Source organism: Arvicanthis niloticus, chromosome Y, assembly GCF_011762505.2.
Source record: "Arvicanthis niloticus isolate mArvNil1 chromosome Y, mArvNil1.pat.X, whole genome shotgun sequence".
In the NCBI taxonomy this organism is placed as follows: domain Eukaryota; kingdom Metazoa; phylum Chordata; class Mammalia; order Rodentia; family Muridae; genus Arvicanthis; species Arvicanthis niloticus.
In genome coordinates, this window is record NC_133431.1 from 2,171,830 (window position 1) to 2,196,422 (window position 24,593).

At 35.6% G+C, this 24,593-nt stretch overlaps 1 protein-coding gene and 1 pseudogene across 2 annotated transcripts; one reads left to right on the top strand and one right to left on the bottom strand.

The window, feature by feature from the left end:
- Positions 1-569: 569 nt before the first annotated feature.
- Positions 570-3,305, bottom strand: LOC143437257 (vomeronasal type-2 receptor 116-like; annotated as a pseudogene).
- Positions 3,306-15,086: 11,781 nt separating this feature from the next.
- LOC143437311 (vomeronasal type-2 receptor 116-like) lies at positions 15,087-23,863 on the top strand. 2 transcript variants are annotated; one of them, XM_076922115.1, is made up of 6 exons: positions 15,087-15,292; positions 17,888-18,170; positions 18,625-19,428; positions 20,504-20,728; positions 21,863-21,986; positions 22,959-23,863. In XM_076922115.1, exons 1-6 carry the CDS (start codon positions 15,087-15,089, stop codon positions 23,861-23,863), a joined length of 2,547 nt encoding a protein of 848 aa, XP_076778230.1. The 2 variants fall into 2 exon arrangements, with proteins under 2 accessions (XP_076778230.1, XP_076778231.1); XM_076922116.1 differs by having other exon boundaries at positions 22,962-23,863.
- The last annotated feature ends 730 nt before the right edge of the window (positions 23,864-24,593 follow it).

Genomic DNA, 24,593 nt, shown 5'->3' on the forward strand with positions numbered 1-24,593 from the left:
CAACGTGCCCACTCCAGCCTCACCACCCTAGCATTTCACTATGCTAGAGCATCCATCCTCCACAAGACCAAAGGAGTCTCCAACCATTGATGTCAAATAAGGCAATCTTCTGAAGAGTAGGGGAACCTGGACAACATTTAAAATGTAAATAAATAAAAAAAACTAATAAACATATATAAATTAAAAGTAAGAAAACCTTAAATTTGGAGAAAAATTTCTATTAATGAATACCTGCTATACTAATTAGGTTATAAATATGTTAACACAGAATCAGAAAATTTCATGGTTTATATGGAGTTACAAAATTTTAATTATATATATACATATATATATGTATATATAACTATAAATTTAATAAATATATTCATGTAGTATGAGATGAATAGGTAGGTGGATGCAATTAAACATAGAATCCAGAGGCCTTTGATTTCTATAACTGGATTTACATGAAGTTGAATGTTATCAAATATTGGTACTTGTAATGGAGAATGGTCATTTGCACGAGTAGCAATTGGCCTTAACCACAGAGCTCTTACTTCAATACCTCATATTTTAAAATTTTGATATTTTCAAGAAAGTAAAAACTGTGATGAACCCACTGAATCTCTTCTTGTGGCCCACTCCAAGTCTTCCAATTATGAATTTCTTGACTCTGTGGAAGACAAGGAAACTAGCTTCCTATTTTTACTTTCAATCCAAGGCCTTGTGGAAAATTACACATGATAAAAATGTCATACTCTGCACACTGATTTTTCTCTATGATTCATGTTCTCCAGTTCTCCAACAGGGTTAGTAAATACCCGGGTTTTTAGCATGGAAGTCACTTAAAAGAGATCCATCATTAGATGCTTACATATTCATATCAATAAAGGGAATGCCAAATTGAGAATGTCATCTAATTTTTTAATGACTTTCAGAAAAGACAGCTGTATTAAAGTAATACTGTGTAGTAAAATAAAATATACCCCATGGATAATTGAATGTTAATATACTTCATATTAATTTTTGATGGTAAAATATGTTAGAAAAAATGATTGCCAGATAACAAGTAACATTGTGTGTTGAGTGTGTGAGTATGTATGTTTATGTTTATACACATTTGTCAAAAATACTTTTTAAAGAATGAAGCCATGTATATGAGAATGAAGAGGAAGTCTGAATATCTGAAATTGTAAAAATAAAGAATGGTTGTAGGCCTTTCATTTACCTACAGTATACACATACTTAATAAAATGTGCAGTCTTAATTAATCATTTACAGTTTTTAAATTGTGAGTTTAAATGATTAACTATTAATCACAGCACATGTACTTATTATTCAGAATTATTTCTTAAGAAAAATATTCTAGTCTAATCATCACTTAATGCTTTTATAATAGAACTCTTGGCTTCTATTTTAAATTTTGAAGTCATTTGGTGAAATGTTGAGACACATTTTCATAAAACTCACTGATAATCATAAGATATGTATTGCTTCCTATTAAATGTTATCCTTGTGCATGATATTTATCCATGTAAAAGATTCATTAAGGAGTTCTGCAGTGTAGAAATGTTTCCACTGAGAGAATAATCTCTAACAAATGTACAGTTGTTTCTCTGCATTTATTTAAATGATGACATTGATATATCTAAGCATAATGAAATGTAAGAAACTTTACCCGCACACAGTCAGTGAGTTTTGCCATTTGCTGAGAATCTACTTGTTGAAAGATGAGTTTGTGGTAGGTGTGGGCCACAGCATACACATCATACACAACATTATACAAATTGTAACTTTCATCACTCAGAACCAGGTCATATTTGTGCACTGCTGACAATTCCAATGTGGTTTTGAACGTAAAATGATCCATTTTGTTACTGTTCTTAGTGATTGAACAACTTAAGTAATTCTACCCTTGTATAGACTCAGAAATGTTTACTGGGTGTTTACCAGTGTTCATCGTTTGCATAAAATTTCTAAATTAGCAATCTCTCCTTTGTGGTATGCAAAATTAACAGTTCCATGGAAGAAATCTAGGCTGATTTTTTTTTTATTTGTGATGACATCCCATTGTGAGGTCATGATCCAGATTTTCTGAGCACTTAAATACCCCCATCTTCTAAAACTGACTCCTAGAGTAGAGTTCATTTCACCATAAATAATAACAATCTTGGCTGAAGATGTCATAATGTATTTATCTTAGCCCATGTCATGTATATCTACATGATTTCTGGGATCATATTCACAAAAGCTAAACAGATTCCATGCCTGTGCATTTCTTCTCTCAAAAGTGAGAGAAACTGAATACTCTGGTCATCATCTGAGATGAGCAGTGCTATCCAAGTCCATCTTAAATGAAGCATCAAGGAGACCATACCATGGGAAAAATGTGTGTCCTTGGTGGCTACCTGATGGACATAAGGCAACTGGTCATGGTCACTTAAGTGAGGATTAAATGGTCCAAAGAAAACCTAAAGGATGTAGAAAAGATAATGAAACAACCACATGAGGAATATGATTGTTAGCATACTTGGACTTTTATACAAGTAGTATTACTCACCTTTGATTACTCCTATTAAGGATAGTAAGATTATATTATAAATATTGTGTATTACTCCTACTAGATTCTAGACTATTCCTAACAAGTTTGAATGTTCTAGAAAACAGTTTTGTTCATTTGTGCAATACAACTTTAATCTGTTTTTTAAATTCTTAATTATATATATGTTATATATAATATATGATATATACATACATATATATATTGTATATATATGGATGTAATATATATACACAATGTGTGTGTGTTTGTGTAGCAGTGCATTCATAAATGCATGCTGTTCACATTTACTTGTAGGCACCTGTCAATGGATCTGGGGAGCCAACAGAAGGCAGCTATCATCCTTGTAGCCATCTTGAGCCATCTACCCTGACAAGAGGCTTGATTACATCAGCCTACAACAGCTGAGCACACTCTGATAACATCTTGTTTTAGATACTCAGGATTTTCACTTGGGTGTGTGAGACTTAAAGGTGTGAGACTTAAAGGGGTGACTTAAAGGCATGACTTAAAAGTGTGATTTAGAGACAAAACTTAAAGATGTGACTTAAAGGCGTGACTTAGAAATGAGACATATAAAAAGCAAGAGGCAGACAGAAGAAGGTAACTTGGAGATTGTATCCGCTTACCTCATTCTCACCATCACCCAGGAACTTTCCATCCCATCGCCCCTCCTCCAGCTTCTATGAGCATGTGTCCCCATCCACCCCCCCCCACTCCCACCTCCCCAGCCTCAAATTACCTCTGCTTGGTGTTCAGCCTTCATGGGACCAAGGATCTCCTCTTCTACCTATGTCTGACAAGGCCATCCTCTCCTACATAATCAGATGGAGTCATGGGTTCCTCCCTATTTGCTCCCAGGCTGGTGGTTTAGACCCTGGGGGGGGCTCTGGTTGGTTGCTATTGTTGCTCTCCTCATGGGGCCACAAACTCTTTCAGCTCCTTCAGTCTTCTCTCTAACTTCTCCATTGGGAACCCTTTGATCAGATCAGTGGTTAGCTGTGAGCATCTGCCTCTGAATATGTCAGCCTCTGGCAGACCGCTAAGGAGACAGCTGCATCAGGCTGCTGTCAGCATGCACTTCCTGACATCCACATCAGCCTCTACCCTTGGTGACTGCACATGGGATAGATACCCAGGTGGAATGGTCTCGAGACAGCCCGTCCTTCAGTTTCTGTCCCACACATATGCTCCATATTTGCTCCCTTGAGTATTTTGTTACTCTTTCTAAGTAGGAACAAGGCATCCACACTTGGTCTTTCTTATTCATGAGCCTTGGCAATGGACAGATCATGGAATCAGAAACTAAACAGAGACAAAATGAAACTAACAGAAATTATGAACCAAATGGGTTTAACTGATATCTATAGAACATTTCATTCTAAAACAAAAGAATATACCTTTTTCTCAGCACCTCATGGTCCCTTCTCCAAAATAGACCATATATTTGGTCACAAAACAGGTCTCAACAGATACAAAAAGATTGAAATAATTTCTTGCACCTGTCAGACCACCATGGACTAAGGCTGGTCTTTAATAATGATATGAGAGAGACTGATGGGTAGGTAGATAGTTATGTAGATAAATTCAGACATTCCTTCTTCTCATAGGTTATAGGAAAAACCATTGTATTATCAGCTTTCTCTACAGTGATCTGTCCATCCTAATGTCAGAACCAGTGGCTATAGTCAGGCAGCCCAATGTCAGTTCTAACAGAAGCTCCCGTCTTTGCCACTCCCTGAGATGCACACCCTCAAATGGTTCACCTGGCTTCTGTCAGGTATCTCAACACTCTTCTAGAGAACATTTGGAGATGCAAGACAAATTGCCTGAGCTCTGCAGTCATTCATACTGATCTGTTTCCTGAAAGTTTAACTATTCTGAGAAACATGTGTTTCTGTCTCTCTTCATCATTTCTGCAGTGGGAATACTAGAATACTGAAGAATATAGAAGACATTCTCTTGCTGCAGAATAAACAATGGAAACCCCACATACAAGTGGAAACTGAACAATGCTCTACTCAATGATGACTTGGTCAAGAAAGAAAATAAAGGAAAAAAATCAAAGTGAAATCCATTTCTTATGCAAACAAACATCACACACATTTACACTATGTGTCTTTTTTAAGGCTACTGATATCTGGAGATCCACTTAATTATATTCAACAGTTCCTTTCCATTCATTCTATGCCATGCTCCCTGGATACATTGGGAACATTCTGGCCTCAAGCTCTACATTTGAGTTCTGAAACCTTTTGATTAAAACATTTCTGAAAACATGTTGTGAAGATTATGTTCTTTATCTTCAGGTGCCGTGATTTCATTCTCATCAATGGCATACACACCAGGGGAAATCTCCTGAATATCTTGAGCCAGACCATGTGTCAACAGCTACATGTATGAACACAATTGGCAATCATGATAATGAATTTCATCAGAACCTCAATAGTAAGACAAGAGCCGAGAAGATCATAACTGTCCTGTGTTACTCAGACTTTGAGTTGAATCAAGGGATATTATCTCTTCCATTAACTAAGCTAGGGAAGGAAAGACTCACATGCACAAGTGAGCCAGTAGTTGAGCATGCTCTTTGTTGTTCATATACTCTTCTGTGTTTCTCATGTTTGCAAAATCTCTTCAAAATGAATCCTGTCCATTATCAGTACCTGTGCAGACATTTACAGACTTATAATGCTGATCTCTTGCCTGATCTTCAGTCCCTGGTGGTCAGTGACTTTTGATGAATCATTTCATCAGTTTATTTTGTTTACACCTCATTAAGACTAATTATTATAATGATTAATACATATATTTTCTTCAAATGAAATGAGAGAATTGAATTTCATTGTCATTTATGAAGAATTTTATTCCTAATTTTAGTATATTCCTTATGTCTTTCATACACGTTTAGTAGGTATTTTTGATACAGAAATGTCTTGAATTACACTGCAACAACACAGATGTATGTCTGATTTGTGAATTTATGTAAATTGGTCAGATTACAATGAGTGACATAGATGGAGCATAGAATTTGATTTGTAATTTTTGATCTCTCTTATACTCATGTCCATATTAGATACACTGAATTCCATTCCCACTAGAAATGACGTGGGATATTTGACTCCATCTAGGCATCATCACTGGATACATTTTCTGGATTGTTGGTACTTCACTGGGTATAACATCATCTTGCTATGGAGTTTATTGCACTTTCTTAGTTACTATGAATTAGGATGTTTCATACTTTGGCTGGCCTATATCTTGTCAGGTTAAATATTTTTATTACTTTTGCATATTTACTGATTGGTTGAATTTCATGTTTTGATGTTTGTGATTTCCTATCCATTTTGTATTCTACATAATAATGCTATGTCAAATGAATTGGGAATATGCCTTCTACTGCGGAAGCTGGCTCTTCAGGTCATTTCGAGAGCTAATCAAATGCCATCCTAAGCAATGAATGTCTTTGGGAAATCATTTGTTGTTCAAGAGCATTGAACTAAGATCCATAAAGTACTCAATACATCAAGCCTACAAGCTAAATATTCAGGCCTTTCAATAATGTTGTATTTGCTTTTGTCAAGATTGAGTGATGAGCCCTCCATGTCATTTTCTATAGAGACATCCTCTATTTTGTTTGGGACACAAATATTGTTTCTTGAACTTCCTCTTTTTGCCTAAAGCTCATGTTGTTGATAGCATGTTGAAAAGAATAGACACCACACACCACAGGATCCTTCATGGTAATGAAGGAAAAGCTTAGGTTTCTTTTTCTCATGTTCTTTATTATATTGGCAGGCAATCTTCAGATATTCACTACAATATTTGATAAGTATTTAAAATAAAATTTTGCTTTAGTGTTTAACAGATCTTATTCCATAGTTTTCTTCTGGTTTGTTGTGTCTTTATTTCTTGTTTATGTCAGATATCTGATACTATATTGGGGTATATGCTACATGTGATAGTTTCTGTACACTTTTTATTTTATAGAATAATATTTGAAGTTTTGGTGTTGTATTTTAATTAAATATTTGGCACCATTTGTTAGTGAAAACTTCTAGTCCTGTTTCTTTCCCATTAGTTGGATGCTGTTCATGGTTTCTCCAATCAGTTAAAACATTTTAAGTGCAGCACAGAGATAAGATTTATTCAAAGCACTGAAGTAGTTATGATATATGACATCATCACTCTACATCGATGAAAAACTTCCTCTTTTATGACTGACATACTTGGAAGGCAATGTGATGGTCATTGTACATCCAGGTATCCAAACCATAAATTCAGTTTCTTCACTAAAATTAATGAGCAACTCTGTCCATTATATCTATGGAGATGGACTATTCACTCGATTGTGAGAGTAGGAGATAAAAATTCCACTTAATTTATTTAAACAAAATCTGACCGGTTATTACTTGATTACACAGAAGATTTTTCACACAATGAGTCACAGTTAGCATGGTATGATACTTCAGTAACATTCAAAGTATAGAGCTAAGCAGTTTTACTTGGAAAAATTCTTCCAGGTTGTCCCTATAGAACCTTCAAACCATTAAACTCACCTTTCTTCGATGAGTCCTCTATTCCCTTCAAGCTTGATTGGTCTATGTTTTGACCAATACTAATATGGAACACATCAAAATAGAAATCTAAATACTCCATATAAATTTTATATATTAAGGCCCAGATTGTCTGTAACTCCAAGCAACAAAATTTATATCAGCCACTGTGAGTTTGGTTTCATAAAATTGTGTCTTCTTGGAAGTCTTTTAACAAATGTATAAATGGCTTATTTTTAAGATCTTTGATGGTCCAGCATTCCTTTTTCCTGGTGCATCAAGTCTCTACAGAATTTGTCACATCTTCTCTCACTGAGGCCAGACAAGGTAGTCCTCTGCTGCATATGCACTAGGGGACACAGACCAGCTCATGTATGCTCTTTGGTTGGCAGATAAGTCTTTGGGAGCTCTGAAGGGTCTGGGTTAGTTGATACTATAGTTCTTCCTATGGGGTTTTCATCCCATTCATCTCCTTAAATCCTTTCTCCAACACTTTCATAGTTTTCTGTGTCCTGAGTCAAATGGTTGGCTATAAATGTCTTCATCTGTTTTAGACAGCTGCTGGTAGAGCCTCTCAGAAGACAGCTATCATAGCCCCTGCCTGTAAGCACAACATGAGATCAGTCATCGTGTCAGGGTTTGGTGGCTGTGCATGGGATGGATTCAAGATGGGCAGGTCCTTCAGCGTCAAAAAGACAGTTCTAAAGTAGGAAAAGAAAATTTATGGATGGAATGCTTCCCATCGATAGGAATTGTATTAAATATTCACAGCATTAAGCAGACAGAGAAGCTCTACTCTAAAATGAGAAGAACTGTGTTGTGTGTGTTGAACAGGCTGCATTCTCCAACCAATTAATGACACTCTGCATCTGTAGGGAGGTTAATTTTCCCCTCTCAGCTGTCCTTAGTTTTCTGGAGTCCTTTGTTTTTTGTGTGGGGTAAACATGGAGCCCTATAAAATTTGATCCCTTTCAAGTTCATAAGTACATTGATATTACTGTTTTGTGATTCGTTTATGCTATTATATTCTAGGGGAAAATATTTTACAATAGATGGCCTGGTATTCTGTTCACTGCATCCTCAATGATGTTCCATGGGCCAAAGGTGCAGTAGATGTGATGCAGCTATATTCGGATGTTGGTAGCTTATCCTCTCTATGCTAAATATCTTAAAGCAGTGATTCTCAACCTTCCTAATGCTGCTATGTTTGAACCAACTCCTGACTGAATTTCCTTGTTTGTTTCTACTCCCATTTTTAGGTCTTGGACTATTCCTTTACCTGTTTAATTGTGGTTTTCTACATTTATTTAAGGGATTCATTTGTCTCCTCTTTAAGGGCTTCTAACTTTTTTACTGTGTTTTCCTATATTTCTTTAAGTGAGTTATTCATATCATAATTAAAGGTCTCTATTACCTGCACGAGATGGGATTTTAGGTCAGCATAATGCTTTTCAGGTGTGTTGGGTTATGCAGGGCTTGATGTGCTAGGAGAACTGGGTTGAATGGTACCAAAGCATATTGGATTTTGCTTTGATCTTCTGCTTGCATCTCACCATCTGGTTATCTCTGTTGTTAACTGGCCTTGTTTTCTCTGTCTGAAGCCTACCTTCTTTGTCCCTGGGTTATAGCAGGTATCCTGAGATGCCTTCAGACTGTATGATGTTGAGAGGGCAGACATGCTATCTGTCCTGGTATAGATGCAAAATGGAAGGGCATGTATCAATATTTTACCAAATAAGTTGAATATTCAAAATAGGAGTGAAGAGTTTTATCATAAAAGCCTTAAGTGATGACTGTACTAGAATAATTTCCTAAAGAGTAATTTTCTCAAGCATTTTTGCAGAGTATTAAGGTTTTCTAATACTCACAGCAGTAAGTCAAAATCTGGTTGATAGACCCCCGTAAAAGGTATGTCAGTTTTCAACACACTAACACAATTAGAAAGCATATAGTCAATGCAACTTATAATAAATACTGTAGAAAAGACTAAACAAATTTTAGCTGGACAATTATAAAAGCCTTAACACATGCAATAACCCTTGTTTAACATCCAGATTCTCTTCCAACTTCATCTCTTCCTATCATAACATCATAGAGATCTGATGCTAACTTCCATATATGTCTTGGAAAATGTCCAGTTCCCTCCTTCCAAAGGAAGACTATTATTTCCAATATTGTATTGATTTCTAGACCAGTACATGATTGAGACCGAATAATTTGTCATCTTTAAGAAAAATACAAGAGACATGATTATTTCTCATTTTGGTTCTCTGTCCCACAAGTTCTAAAATCTTGAGGTCAGGCGGCTTGTCACATCTGTGATATAGCCAAGCAAAGGCGGGTCAGAAGCATATGCCCAACACAGCCAGACAATCCCTCCTACAGTCTCTGCTCCATATTTCATCTCTTTACTTGCTCCCATGAGTATTTTGTTACTTCTTTTTTTGAGGGGGTGATATATATGTTTGTTTATTTTTTTAATTGGATATTATATTTACATTTCAGATTTTATCCCCTTAACTCATTCCCCCACTACCTAGGAACATCCTATCCAATCCCTCCTCCTCCTGCTTCTGTGAGGATGTGCCCCTACCTCCATACTCCCACCTCCCCACCCTCAAATCTTCCCCAATTCATGTTCACCCTTCATGGGACCAAGGATCTCCTCTCCTACCTATGTCTGACAAGGCCATCCTCCCCTACATATACAGATGGAGTGATGGGTTCCTCCCTATGTGCTTCCAGGCTGGTGGTTTAGAACCTGGGAACTCCGGATGGTTGGTATTGTTGCTCTACTCATGAGGCCACAAACCCTATCAGCTCCTTCAGTCTTCTCTCTAACTTCTCCATTGGGAACCCCTTGATCAGATCAGTGGTTAACTGTAAGCATCTGCCTCTGAATATGTCAAACTCTGGCAGACCTCTAAGGAGACAGCTATATCAGGCTCCTGTCAGCATGCACTTCCTGACATCCACATCAGTGTCTACCTTTGGTGACTGCACATGGGATGGATACCCAGGTGGAATGATCTCCAGATAGCCCCTTCTTCAGTTTCTGCGTACACTTAGTCTCCATATTTGCTCCCTTGAGTATTTTGTTACTCCTTCTAAGTAGGACTGAGGCATCCACACTTGGTCTTCTTTCTTCATGAGCTTCATCAGGGCTGTGAGTTGAATCTTGGCTATTTTAAGCTTTTGGGCCAATACCCACTTTATCAGTGAGTAAATACCATGTGTGTCCTTTTGTAATTGGGTTACCTCACTCAGGATAATATTTTTTAGTTCCATCCATTTACCTAAGAATTTCTCAAATTCATATTTTTAATAGTTGAGTAACACTCCACTGTGAAAATATACCACATATTTTTAATCCATTCCTCTGTTGAAGAACATCTGGGTTCTTTCCAGCTTCTGGGTATTATAATTAATGCTTCTATGAACATAGTGAAGCATATGTCCTTGTTATATGTTGGAGCATCTTCTGGGTATATGCCCAGGGATGGTATAACTGGGTCCTCAGGTAGTGCTATGTCCAATTATCTGAGGAACTGCCAGCCTGACTTCCAGAGTGGTTGTACCAGCTTGCAATGCCAGCAACAATAAATGAGTGTCCCTCTTTCTCCACATCCTCACCAGCATCTATGATATCCTGAGTTTTTGGTCTTAGCCATTCTGACTGGTGTGAGGTGCTATCTCATGGTTGTTTTGATTTGCATTTCCCTGATGACTAAGGATGTTGAGCATTTATTAATGTGTTTCTTGGCCATTCGAGTTTCCTCAGTTGAGAATTCTTTGTTTAGCTCTGTACCCCATTTTAATAGGGTTATTTGGTTGTCTGGAGTATAATATCTTGATTTCTTTGTATATATTGAATATTAGTCCTTTATCAGATGTAGGATTGGTTATAATCTATTCCCGATCTGTTGGTTGCCTTTTTGTCCTATTGACAGTGTCCTTTCCCTTGCAGAAGCTTTGCAATTTGATGAGGTCCCATTTGTCAATTCTTGATCTTAGAGCATAATCCATTGGAGTTCTTTTCAGGAACTTTTCCCCTGTGTCCAGGTATTCATGGGTCTTCCCCACCTTCTTTTCTATTAGTTTCAGTGTATCTATTTTTTCGTGGAGGTTGTTTATCAACTTGGACTTGAGCCTTTTTCAAGGGGATAAGAATGGATTGATTTGCATTCTTCTACATGCTGAACTCCAGTTGATCCAGCACCATTTGTTGAAAATACTGTCTTTTTTTTTCACTGGATGATTTTAGCTCCCTTGTCAAAGATCAAATGACCATAGGTGTGTGGGTTCATTTCTGTGTCTTCAATTCTATTTCCTTGATCTTCCTGCCTCTCTCTGTACCAATACAATGCAATTTTTATGACTATTGCTCTGAATGACAAGAACATTAAGTCTCTAAAGATAGAAGTTGAAGAAGCCCTCAAAACATAAAAAGATACCCTATGCTCACAAATCAGCAGGATTAACATGTAGCCATCTTACCAAAAGCAATCTACAGAATTGATGCAATCCCCAACAAAATTCCAACACAATTATTCACAGAGATAGACAGATCAATTCCCAAACTTATTTGGAACAACAAAAAACTCAAGATAGTGAAAACTATTCTCAACAATAAGAGAACTTCTGAGAGAATCACCATTCCTGAAATCAAAGTGTACTACAGAGCAGTTGTGATAAAAAACCTCATGGTACTGGTCCAGGGACAGGCAAGTAAGTCAATGGAATAAAATGGAAAACCGAGAATTAAACCCAAAAACATGATTACATCATCTTTGATATAGAATTCAAAACCATCTTGTGGGTAAAAAATGTATACTTAACAAATCATACTGGGTCAAGTGGCAGTCAGCATGGAGATGAATACAAATTGATCCATTCTTATCTCTTTGTACAAAATTCAAGTCTAAGAGGTTAAGGCCCTGCATGCAAAATCAAATACACTGAATCTAATAGAAGAGAAAGTAGAAAAGAGCCTCAAGCATTGGCACAGGGAAAAATTTAATGAACAGAACACCAATGGCCAAGGCTCTAAGATCAGCAATTCACAAATGGGATCTCAGAACACTGAAAAGCTTCTGTAAGAGAAAGTACACTATCATCAGGGCAAAATGGCAACCTACAGATTTGAAAAAGATCTTCACCAATCCTACAACCAATAGAAGGGGAATGACAAATATATACAACAAGTCAAGAAGTTAGTCTTCAGAGAACCAAATCATCCTATTAAACAAGTCATCCTATTAAAACTGGGGTAGAGAGATAAACAAAAAATTCTCAACCGAGGAATCTCAAATGGCTGAGAAGCACCTAGAGAAAGGTTCATCACCCTTAGTCATCAGGGAAATGAAAATCAAAAAGACCCTGAGATTTCTTCTCACCATAGATGGCTAAGATCAAAAACTCAAGTGCAAGTAGATACTGATGAAGATGTGGAGAAAGAGGAACATTTTTCCATTGCTGGTGAAATTGTAAGCTGGTAAAGCACTCTGGAAATCAATCTGGTGGTTCCTCAGAAAATTGGACATAGTACTACCTGAGGACCCAGCTATACCACTCCTGGGCATATCCTCAAAAGATGCTTCAACATACATCATGGCACATGCTTCACTGTGTTCATAGTAGCCATATTTATAATAGCCAGAAGCTGGAAAGAACAGATTTTGTTCAATAGAGAAATGGGTACAGAACATGTGGTACATTTACACAATGGAGTACTACTCAGCTATTAAAAACAATGGATTCATGAAATTCTTAAGCAAATGGATGGAACTAGAAAATATCATGCTGAGTGAGGTAACCTAGTCACAAAACAGCACACACAGTATGTACTCACTGATAAGTACATATTAGAGAAAAAGCTCAGAATACCCATGAAACAACTCAGAGAACACATGAAGCTCAAGAAGAAGAAAGGCCAAAGTGTAGGTTCTTCAGTACTACTTAGAAGGGGAAACAAAATACTCACTGGAGTTAGGGGGTAGGAGGGAATTTGGAGGAAGAGAGGGAGGGGAGGGAGGAAGAGGGCAGGATCAGGTGTGGGAGGAGACAAGGGAGATGAACAGAGGGCAGGAAGTTGAAGAGAGGTGTGTAGCAATGGGTGATGGAAAACTGGGGGTAGCTACCAGAAAGTCCTAGATGCCAGTAAAGAAAGCGGATTCCAGGACCCAATGGGGATGACATTAGCTGAAATAACCAAAAAAGGGAGAAAAACCTATAGAGACCGAGGATAGGCTCTGCACCTGGTTAAGGCATGGGGTCCCACACTCATCTTAATAATATTAACTCATAATTGCTCCTGTCTAAGGTAAATCCAGAGACTTCCTCACCTGGGGGATCCATTCCATATGCAGCCAGCAAACCCAAACACTATACCTGATGACAAGAAGTGCTTGCTGACAGGGGCCTTATCTATCTGTCTCTTGAGAGGCTCTGCCAGACCCTTCCTAATACATATGCAAATGCTTGCAGCCAAGTGTTGAACTGAGCACAATGGAGTGAAGAGTCAGCCTCCATCCACATTTCCACTTCTTTTGACACAGTATTATCACTCAGTATACAAAAAGTATAGAATATCACAACAAGACACTCAATTTACACAATCTATAGGTCTGCAAATGTACTAAAATATTTAAACTGACAAATTCATAATTCAACCAAAGTATGAAACAAATTCTCATTCATAGTAACTAAGATAGCACAATAAACTCCATAGCAAGATTTTACTATAAGCCAGTGACATACTAACCATTACAAAAATGGAGTTAAAGACTCCACTTAATTCAATGTGGATATTATGGGCAAAAATATAAGGAAGTTCAAAAAACATATCAATTCAATATTCCATGCTGTCACTAATTGTAATCTAACCAAGTCACATAAATGAGCATAAGAGACATACATCTGTGTTGTTGCAGTGTAATCCAAGACAGGACTGTATCAAAACAAATACCAACTAGAGAAGAATGAAAAATATAAGATATATACTAACATTAGCAATAAAATTCTCTCTAATAAATGACATCTAATTTCTTTCATTCCTTGAGTAAAATGTATGAAATTGTTCTCAAATTTCTTAATGAATTGTTAACAAACGTCAACCAAGTAAATGTTTCATCAAATGACACTGACTGTCAGAAACTGATTATCAAGCAAGATATCAGCATTATAACTCAGTGAATGTCTTTGCAGGTACTGATACTGGACAGGATGGGTGATGAATAATTATAAGTATTCATTATTTATTCAATTATTCAATATAATTATTCAATAATTCAAGTCATTATTGGTTTCAGCATGATGACATATTCTACAGATGACAGGAATTACAGGAGTTTGAGGAGATTTTGTGAACATGACTAGCATACAGTAGTATATGATCAACAGAGAGAATAGTCAACTCCTGCCTCAATGTTGCATGTGAGAGTGCCCTTCCCTACACTAGACAATGGAAGATATAATGTCCCATGATTAAACTCAATGTCTAAATGTTAAGGATCACTTATGACCTTCTCAACTTTTGTCTTACTATGGAAGTTCTGATGAGATCCATTGTGTTCTCACATATGGCTGTTGACACATAGTCTGGTCCCAGCTGTCCAGGAGAAGATACTTTCTGAAAATATTTATGCCATGGATATGAATGAAATCATGGCACCTGAGGATGGAGAACATGATCTTCACAACCTGTTTTCAACAATGTTTTGATCGAAACTTTTCAGACCTCAGATGTAGAGCTTGAGGCAATAATTTTCCCAAATGTATCCAGGGAACATGACATAAGATGAATAGAAAGGAATTATTGAATATAATTTAGTAGATATCCAAACAGCAGTAGCCATAAAAACAGACACATAGGCATAAATGTGTGTGTGTTTGTGTGTGTGTGTGTGTGTGTGTGTGTGTGTGTGTGTGTGTGATGTTTGTCTGCATAAGAAACAAATTAAACAACTGCTCTGGCTTAGATCTCAGCAGACATGAAGAAGCTGTGTGGTTTCACTATTTTCTTTTTTCTTCTGAATTTTTCTCTCATCTTGTGCTGTTTGACTGAACTCAGTTGCTTTTGGAGGATAAATAATAGTGAAGATAATGATGGGCATTTGAGAAGTGACTGTGGTTTTACTCTTTATACATTCGAGGAAGCTTTTGAAGACAATAATTGTAATGAACTTACTTCTTTAAGGTAAGTCATTAACTATGTTTCCTGCTTTAGTGTCATGAATTAGAAATATTTATCTGTATACAGAAATTGTAGGATTCTGTCCTGTTCTTCCCCCTGTTACTTTAGGAACTACTGAAAAATAATCATTACATCATTGACTATTTTAATACTTTGAAATGTGTCACAGTTTAGTTTATCTTTACAACGCTGGGCTCCAGTTCACAATGCAGGACAGTGAGAGAGACTGGATTCTGTTGAGTGTTTGTGGATATCTTGTCTTGAAAGATGTCTCTTCATCTACCTTGAATTCACAGTTCTCACCTTTGGGAAGAGCTCAATATGAAGAGACTCCAACACTGCCTATATTCTATTGTCTGCCACTGATTCTTGTATGAGCATGCATCTAAATGCCTTCATAAAAAGGTTATCAAATTTTAGTCTCCAAAAGTTAGGCATACATTCAGACATTGAAATATTTGTGTATGTGCTGGTCTACTATACCTGATTACATGAATATCTATATCTATATACATATATATAGATATATATATATATTCATATATATAACTTGTGATATAATGTAATATAACATTACATATATACCTTGCTTTTTAAAATACTCTTTAAATGCATCCCCCCTGCCATTCTGGAGTTGACACTTAATGTGGATAAAGATTGCCGGGCTTCATATTCTTTTACCAGAATAATCTTTTGGTCCAATTATGCAAATACTCAGTCACATATTAGGCTTATTATCACTATCAGTTAGATGGTCAATATATCTATTAATTATCAAATAAATATAACATTAGAGAAGATCTAGGAGAATAAACGCATTTCTTGTAGATAAGAACCGGTTCTTAATGTGGCTACATAGTTCTGAGATCCCAAGTGTGAGATGTTATCATTTGTGCCTGCCGATCATGTAGGAAGGAGTGTTGAAATTACTCACATATTACATAATCTGTATGACTGGGACTACTTTTTTTGTGACTGAGTTTTCCTGTAGTTTTCTGTCTTTGACTCTTCAACTGATCTCTTATCCAATTTTCATGTCTTTGGGATTTAAAGAATATGTTTTCCAATTGTTATCCACAGTACACTGTGTGTACTTTGATAGTGATGGTAGCTTCTCATTATTATACTTATCTGTGAGGTCAGTAGGAATTTCATTTCTGATGTATTCTGTTTTATCCTACACCTCAGTAGAAAAATAGTGAAAATCCTCATTGGTGACATTTTTATAAGCCATAATTAGGTTTAAAATTATAAATATATGAACTGGGCCAATGCACTTTTCAGGTTTCAAAAGAAAAACTTAGCTTCAAACAGTCCTATTGAAATTGCAAATTTAATCAAAAGAGGATGTTTTTCATTTTTACTTCTGAGGAGAGGTAATTGCTAATAGTAGTAGATAATCTGCCAACTGTCCTGGGCCAGGTGAACACATTTCATAGAGAGAGAAGATTTCTGTGTTCAGATATCACTTAAAGGTTCTCAAAGAATTAAGAAGACTGAGGTGTTAAGAGAAATCTGATATCTTTTTTTATGAAATTGACTAGTAACAACACACTGAAAGGTAACATTAAATTGATGTGTAAAAGAGCAAAAAGGTTAATATTCTAGTTATGTGGATAATTGTATCATATTGTATATTTTGAAATAGATAAATTTATTTATATAAAATATATCTTAAAATAATTATTGTTTGTTGAATATTAACATTTGAATATATTAACATCATGTTCTACAAAAATCATGAGAATATTATTGATAATTTTTTCACTGTGTATAAAACTAGCATTTTTAATGTTTACTACAAAGAGAGTTTGCTATTTTGAAATCTGTAAAATATTCTTACTGATGAAATAATTTCTTTCCTACAAACACTGATAATCATTTTAAGTAAATTGATTGTTAGAAAATGTACACAGATGTATAATGTGCTTTGAATACTCTCACACGATATCATATAATGGCTTTTGAATATAATTTTTAATGATTCTTTTTTAATATTTTATTCTCCTTTACTAAATTCCCCCAAAATATTTTGTATGTCTTGAAACAATTTAGTACTCAATGTTAGATATAGGATTCACAGTTATGGATAATATTAAATATTCTTTAATAATATTTTTAGGTTATGAAAAATATGAATATAAAAGTTGAACAAATTTACAATATATTACCTGATTCTCAAAATACTCAATAAAAATATGATGTATAGATTGCATTTAAATATTAAAATTTTTAAGGAGAATGTATTATACCATTTATGTGTAGTTTAAGCCATGGTTATTTATTTATTTATTTATCTGTGGCATTACAACTCCAAATATACTTTAGAGTAGCCTTGCTCAAGAGGACAAGAATCTAGTTCAAAGATGACAGAGATATAAATAATCTTTATCAGTTTTCATGAATACAAAATTTATCATATTATAGTACCATACATCTATGATTTCTTAAATTCTATGGAGTTCTAAAGACTTCTAGTTTATGAAACGTATTCAAGAAATTGAGACAGAAATATAGCATGTCTCATATTACAAACTTTTGCAATTTATATTTCATGTTTCAGACATCTCCCTTAATCATTATTATGCCTTGTTCTAGAATACAAAAAAGAAAATCTGAGTTTCTTCTGGTAATGATTTTTGCTGCTGAGGAGATCAACAAGAATCCTTATCTTTTACCCAACATGTCTTTGATATTTGACATCATTGTTGGCCTATGTGGAGATACATTGGGACTTCTGGATTTAGTATATTCACAACAAAACCATAGTTTGGATTTTATTAATTATATCTGTGGATTAGATCCAACGTGTGGTGCAGACATTATAGGACCATCATGGAAATCATCCTTAAGACTAGCACTTTATTCTAGGACACCAACGGTAAAAAGGCATAACACTGGAATAGTTAACATCTTTTAAATTTCATTTGCATGTGCCTACAAGAAAGCTTGAAGAGCATGCATTTATGTGTGTGCTGCTACACACATACACACACATATTGTGTGTGTATATATATGTGTATATACATAGTATATATATTATATATTGTATATATACATATATGTGATAAAGAGTTAAAAATCATATCTAAGCAAACAGAGAAAACTGTTTTATAGGACATTCAGACTTATCAGAAATAGTCTACAATCTAATAGAAATATATATATATATATATATATATATATATATATATATATATATATATATATAGTAAAATCTTAATATTCTTAACAGGAGTTCTGAAGGTGAGTAACATTACCTGTATATAAGTCCAAGTGTCCTAATAATTATATTCCTCATGTGGATGTTTCATCTTCTCTTCCGCATCCTTTAGGTTTTCTTTGGACCATTTAATCCGAACCTAAGTGACCATGACCAGTTGCCCTTTGTCCATCAGGTAGCCACGAAGGACACCCATTTGTGTTATGGCATGGTCTCCTTGATGCTTCATTTTAGATGGACTTGGATTGGACTGATCATCTCAGATAAAGACCAGGGTATTCAGTTTCTCTCAGACATGAGAGAAGAAATGCAAAGGCATGGGATCTGTTTACCTTTTGTGAATGTGATCCCAGAAAACACGCACTTATACATGACAAGGGCTAAGGTATATGATGAACAAATTACAACATCAAGAGCAAGGGTTGTTATCATTTATGGTGACACGAACTCTACTGTAGAAATCAGCTTTAGAAGATGGGGATATTTAGGTGCTCAGAGAATCTGGATCACAACCTCACAATGGGATGTTATCACAAATAAAAAAGATTTCACCCTTGATTTCTTCCATGGGACTGTCACTTTTGCACACCACAAATGTGAGACTGCTAAACTTAGGAATTTTATGCAAACAATTGACACTGAGAAATACCCCGTAAGCATTTCTGACTCTGTCCTGGGGTGGAATTATTTTAATTGTTCAATCTCTAAGAACAGCAATAAAATGATTCCTTTTACATTCATCAACACATTGGAATGGACAACACTGCACAAATATGACATGGTCCTGAGTGATGAAGGTTATAATTTGTATAACGCGATTTATGCTGTGGCCTACACCTACCATGAACTCATTCTTCAACAAGTAGAGTCTCAGAAAATGGCAGAACCCAAGGGAGTATTCATGGACTGTCTGCAGGTAAAGTTTCTTACATTTCATTATGTTTAGATAAATCAATGTGATCTTTTAAATGGACTCTGAGAAACAATTGTACATTTGTTAGAGATTATTCTCTCAGTAGAAAGATTTATACACTACAAAACTCCCCATTGAATCTTTAAATGGATAAATATCACACACAAGGATAAGATTTACATGGAAACAATACATTTTTTTGAATATCAGGAAGTTTTGTGAAAACGTGTCTCAACATTTCACCAAATGAATTCAAAATTTAAAAAAGAGCCAACAGTTTTATCTAAAAGCGTTAAGTGATGAGTAGGTTAGAATATTTTTCTAAAGAATAATTTCTCAAGAATAGGTACATGAGCTGAGCAGTGGTGGCTCACACTTTTAATCCCAGCACTCGATTGGCAGAAGCAGGCGGATTTCTGAGTTAGAGTGCCAGCCTGGTCTACAGAGTGAATTCCAGGACAACCAGGTCTACACAGAGAAATCCTGTCTCAAAAAACAAACAAAGAAAGGAAGAAAGAAAGAAAGAAAGAAAGAAAGAAAGAAAGAAAGAAAGGAAGGAAGGAAGGAAGAACAGGTAAATGAGCTGGGATTAATAGTTATTCATTTAATTTACCAATCATTTATATAACCATAAATGACTAAGACTACACATTTTATTAAGTTTGTGGGGTTTTTTGTACATGCATAATGTATGTATATGAAAGACCCAGAATCATCCTTAATTTTCACAACTTGCAGACATTCAGACTTCCCCTTCATTTGCACATACATGGCTTCCATGTTTTACAAAGTATTTTTGACAAACATGTGCACACTACACACACACAGAAACACACACACAAACACACCATGTTACTTCATATTTGGTAATAATTTTTCTAGCACATTTTATCATTGAACATTAGTATTCAATATATTAATTTTAATTATCAATAAGGTATATTTTATTTTACTAAACAAGATTACTTTAATATAGTTGTCTTTACTAAAAGTCTATGAAAAATTAGAGGAAATTCTCAATTTGGCATTGCCTTTATTGATATGCATATGTAATTATCTAATGATGCATCTCATTTAGATGGCTTCCTTGTTGAAAACCAGGGTATTTACTAACCCTGTTGGAGAACTGGTGAACATGAACCATAGAGAAAATCAGTGTGAAGGGTATGACATTTTCATCATTTGGAATTTTCCACAAGGCTTTGGATTAAAAGTGAAAATAGGAAGCTATTTTTCTTGTTTCCCACAGAGTCAACAACTTCACATATCTGAAGACCTGGAGTGGGCCACAGGAGGAACATCAGTGGGTATACCACAGGTTTTTTTTTCAGAATGTCTAAATTTTAAAGTATGAGGCACTGAAGTAATAGCTCTGAGGTTAAGACCCATTGCTACTTTTACAAAGGACCATCCTCAGTTCCAATCACCAAAATTTGATAACTTCATGTAAATCTGGTCATAGGGATCAAAGGCCTCTGGATTCCATGTTCAGTTGCACCCACATGCCTATTCAATGACATGACACAGGAATATATTTACTAAACATAACATATATATATATATATAATTAAAATTTTGTAACTATATGTAAATTACCGAATTTTTTGATTGTGTGAACATATTTATAGTTTAATTAAGTACAGCACATATTTATTAACAGAAATCTTTCTCCAGATTCAAGGTTTTTTTAATTTATATCTTTTTATTAGTTATTTTATTTATTCACATTTTAAATATCATTAGCATTCCTGGTTTCCCCTATTCTGTGATGGATTCTCTTATTGGGCATCAGTAGGAGGGGAGGCCCTTGTTCCTTTGGAGGCTTGGTGCCCCAGCATAGGGAAAGGACAGGTAGATGAGGCAGAAGTGGGTGGGTGGGTAGGGGAGCTCCCTCATAGAAGTAGGGGGTTGGTTGGATGGGGGTTCAACGTTTTCTTTTAAACTTAGGAAAACTTCATTAATTTTATGAGTGTCTTATATAACATATTTTGTTCATACTCATCGAACAACTCGTTCTTGATTTACCATACAACTCAGTGTTCTTATTTTTTATTTATAAATAATTATAGAGAATCTGATGCCAAGTAAACATTCCTTTTTGAGTAATCAGTTTAGGAAGGAAAAATTTTAAATTGCTACAAACTGAATGTTGCATAAATAATATTACATGTTATATAAATGTACTGTGACTTTCAGTGCATTTCGGGGTAATACAAATAAAAATGTCCCTGAAATATTTAAGTAATGCTGGTTATCAAGGGAATATTTATAGCCATATCTTTTAATGTCCCACATAGCAATCTATGGGTCATTATACATATGATGTATACATGAACTACACACACACACACACACAAACACACACACACACACACCACTATATATATATATATATATATATATATATATATATATATATATATATATATTGCTTCAGGTTCCCTCCTCTAGGTGTAGTGTACCATGTACTGCTGGATTCAGGAAAATTCATCAGAAAGAAACAGCAGACTGCTGCTTTGATTGTGTCCAGTGCCCAGAAAATGAGGTTTCCAATGAAACAGGTACATGCTTGCATGCAGAAGAGAAATTGTTGAATTCGAATACCTTCTCACTCCAGACTATAAATATGATATGGCCTAGATGGAAACTGAAGACCTAAACTCTCGTGTTTAGAACTTAATCAGTTAAATAATATCAACTTCTTTTGGACTCAGCAAATAATCTGCAATATATTCTACAAACAACACATTTCTTTCACAATATGATGGTTACTGATTTTATATTAAGACCAGATGCTCGGGGTAACAGTTATTGTATAATGAAAGATATTTTAAGAGGTTAGATGGCTTAAAAGATTAAGCATTTCCTGTCAAAGAATTAAAACAAGAGTGAAGATTTCAAGAATGCAGCAAGAGAGTGGATAGCACTTATCATCAATCCCAGCCTAGCTAAAGAAAGAGGGATGAATGTAAATATCCATAATCTTCATGCCTTATAGCTTTAATGTGTAGTTGGGAAGGAAGAGATCTCACCACAATGACAGGGACATGCATTTGTCAGTGAGGCATACAGTTTCAAGAAGGAAAATATTTCTTCATGCAAACAGTATTTGCATGAAGAATTGTGTGCTCTGGTGCCTATGGGTAGATACAGACAAAGGGAACAACTCTCAAAGCAAACAAAGTACATAATGTATTTCATCAACTGGCATCAATAACTATGTCTGTGAGTAGTGAATTTATGGTTTGAGGAATTTCATAATCTGAGATGATGTATATTATTCATCATCATAATTTTCCTTGTTTTGTTTTATAAATAATGTTTTTTCTGTTCCATTCCCTATGATGGTGTTTTGTTCCATCACCAAGCCTATGTTAATAGAGAACAATCATAAGTCAGTGGTCCCTATGGCAATAAGGAATGAAATAGATGCTCAAAACCAAATTATGTGTTGATATATCCTATTAATAATACAAATACACAATTATTGCCTACATAATTATGATATCTTATAATGGTTTATTGTTCAATAGCAGATATGGAACAGTGTATAAGGTGTCCAGATGATAAGTATGCCAACTTACAGCAAACCCACTGCCTCCAAAGATCTGTGTCCTTTCTGGCTTATGAAGATCCAGTGGGGATGGCTCTAGCCTGCATGGCTCTGTCCTTCTCGACCATCACAATTCTAGTACTTGTCATTTTTGTGAAGCACAAGGATACTCCTCTTGTGAAGGCCAATAACCGCATTCTCAGTTACATCCTGCTCATCTCCCTCATCTTCTGTTTTCTTTGTTCATTGCTCTTCATTGGACATCCCAACCAGGCCACCTGCATCCTGCAGCAAACCACATTTGGAATATTTTTCACAGTGGCTATTTCTACCGTGTTGGCCAAAACAATAACTGTGGTCCTGGCTTTCAAGCTTACTACTCCTGGGAGAAAGATGAGAGGGATTATAACAACAGCACCTAAGTTGGTCATCCCCATTTGTACCATGATCCAACTTGTTCTCTGTGGAACCTGGTTGGTAACATCTCCTCCCTTTATTGACAGAGATATACAATCTGAATATGGGAAGACTGTCATTATTTGCAACAAAGGCTCTGTCATTGCTTTCCACTTTGTCCTGGGATACTTGGGTTTCTTGGCTCTGGGGAGCTTCATTGTGTCTTTCTTGGCTAGGAACCTTCCTGACAGATTCAATGAAGCCAAGTTCCTAACTTTCAGCATGCTGGTGTTCTGCAGTGTCTGGATCACCTTCCTCCCTGTCTACCACAGCACCATGGGAAAGGTCATGTTAGTTGTGGAGGTCTTCTCCATCTTGGCTTCAAGTGCTGGGTTGCTAGGGTGTATTTTTGTCCCAAAGTGTTATGTTATTTTATTGAGACAAGATTTAAATTCTGTTCAGAAATACAAAGATAAATTTCATCATTGAAACCTCATTAGTCTTAAAATGTTAGATGGTACTCAACATATCTTCCTGCTTTGTCTTAACAAAAGTACTACTAAGTCATACAAAAATTTAAAATAATATACTATCACAGCAGGATAGCACTGCCTAATGAAATACCAATGACTAAGGCTTGGTAGAAAATGGTTTCATTCATGAGTACACAAACCTCAATTTTGAGTATAGGTAATTGCAATTGAGGCATAGCTGCCGTCATTTTGATGTGTACGTGTATAAGCAATGCTCTTTATTAATGATTAATATAAGGTGACACAATCGTTTGTGAACAGTGCCACCTCCAGGCATGTTGTTCTGGGAATTATAAGAAAGAGGATTTGAGACAACATGGACCTGACAGCAGTAATGAGCATAGTTGCATAGACTCTAACTGGGCTCCTGCATCCATGTTCTTATCTTGGTGTCATTTAATTAACTGTGACAAAGGTACACAGGGAAATCAATACTGTTTTCATATGTTCCTTTTGACCATGATGTTTTGTTACAGCAACAGAAACTAAGATATTAGCAAAATGGTAAGTTGTCTCATTAATGATTTGGGATATTATAGATTATGGATTACTGATGCAATAAAAAGAACCAATTTGAAAAGAATAACAAGAGTGAGTGTTAGTAGTGTGCGGAGCATAATGGCAACATTGCATATTGTTGATGGCCATCACAGAGGAGCAGGCTTTCGGAGTAACTTTACAATGTA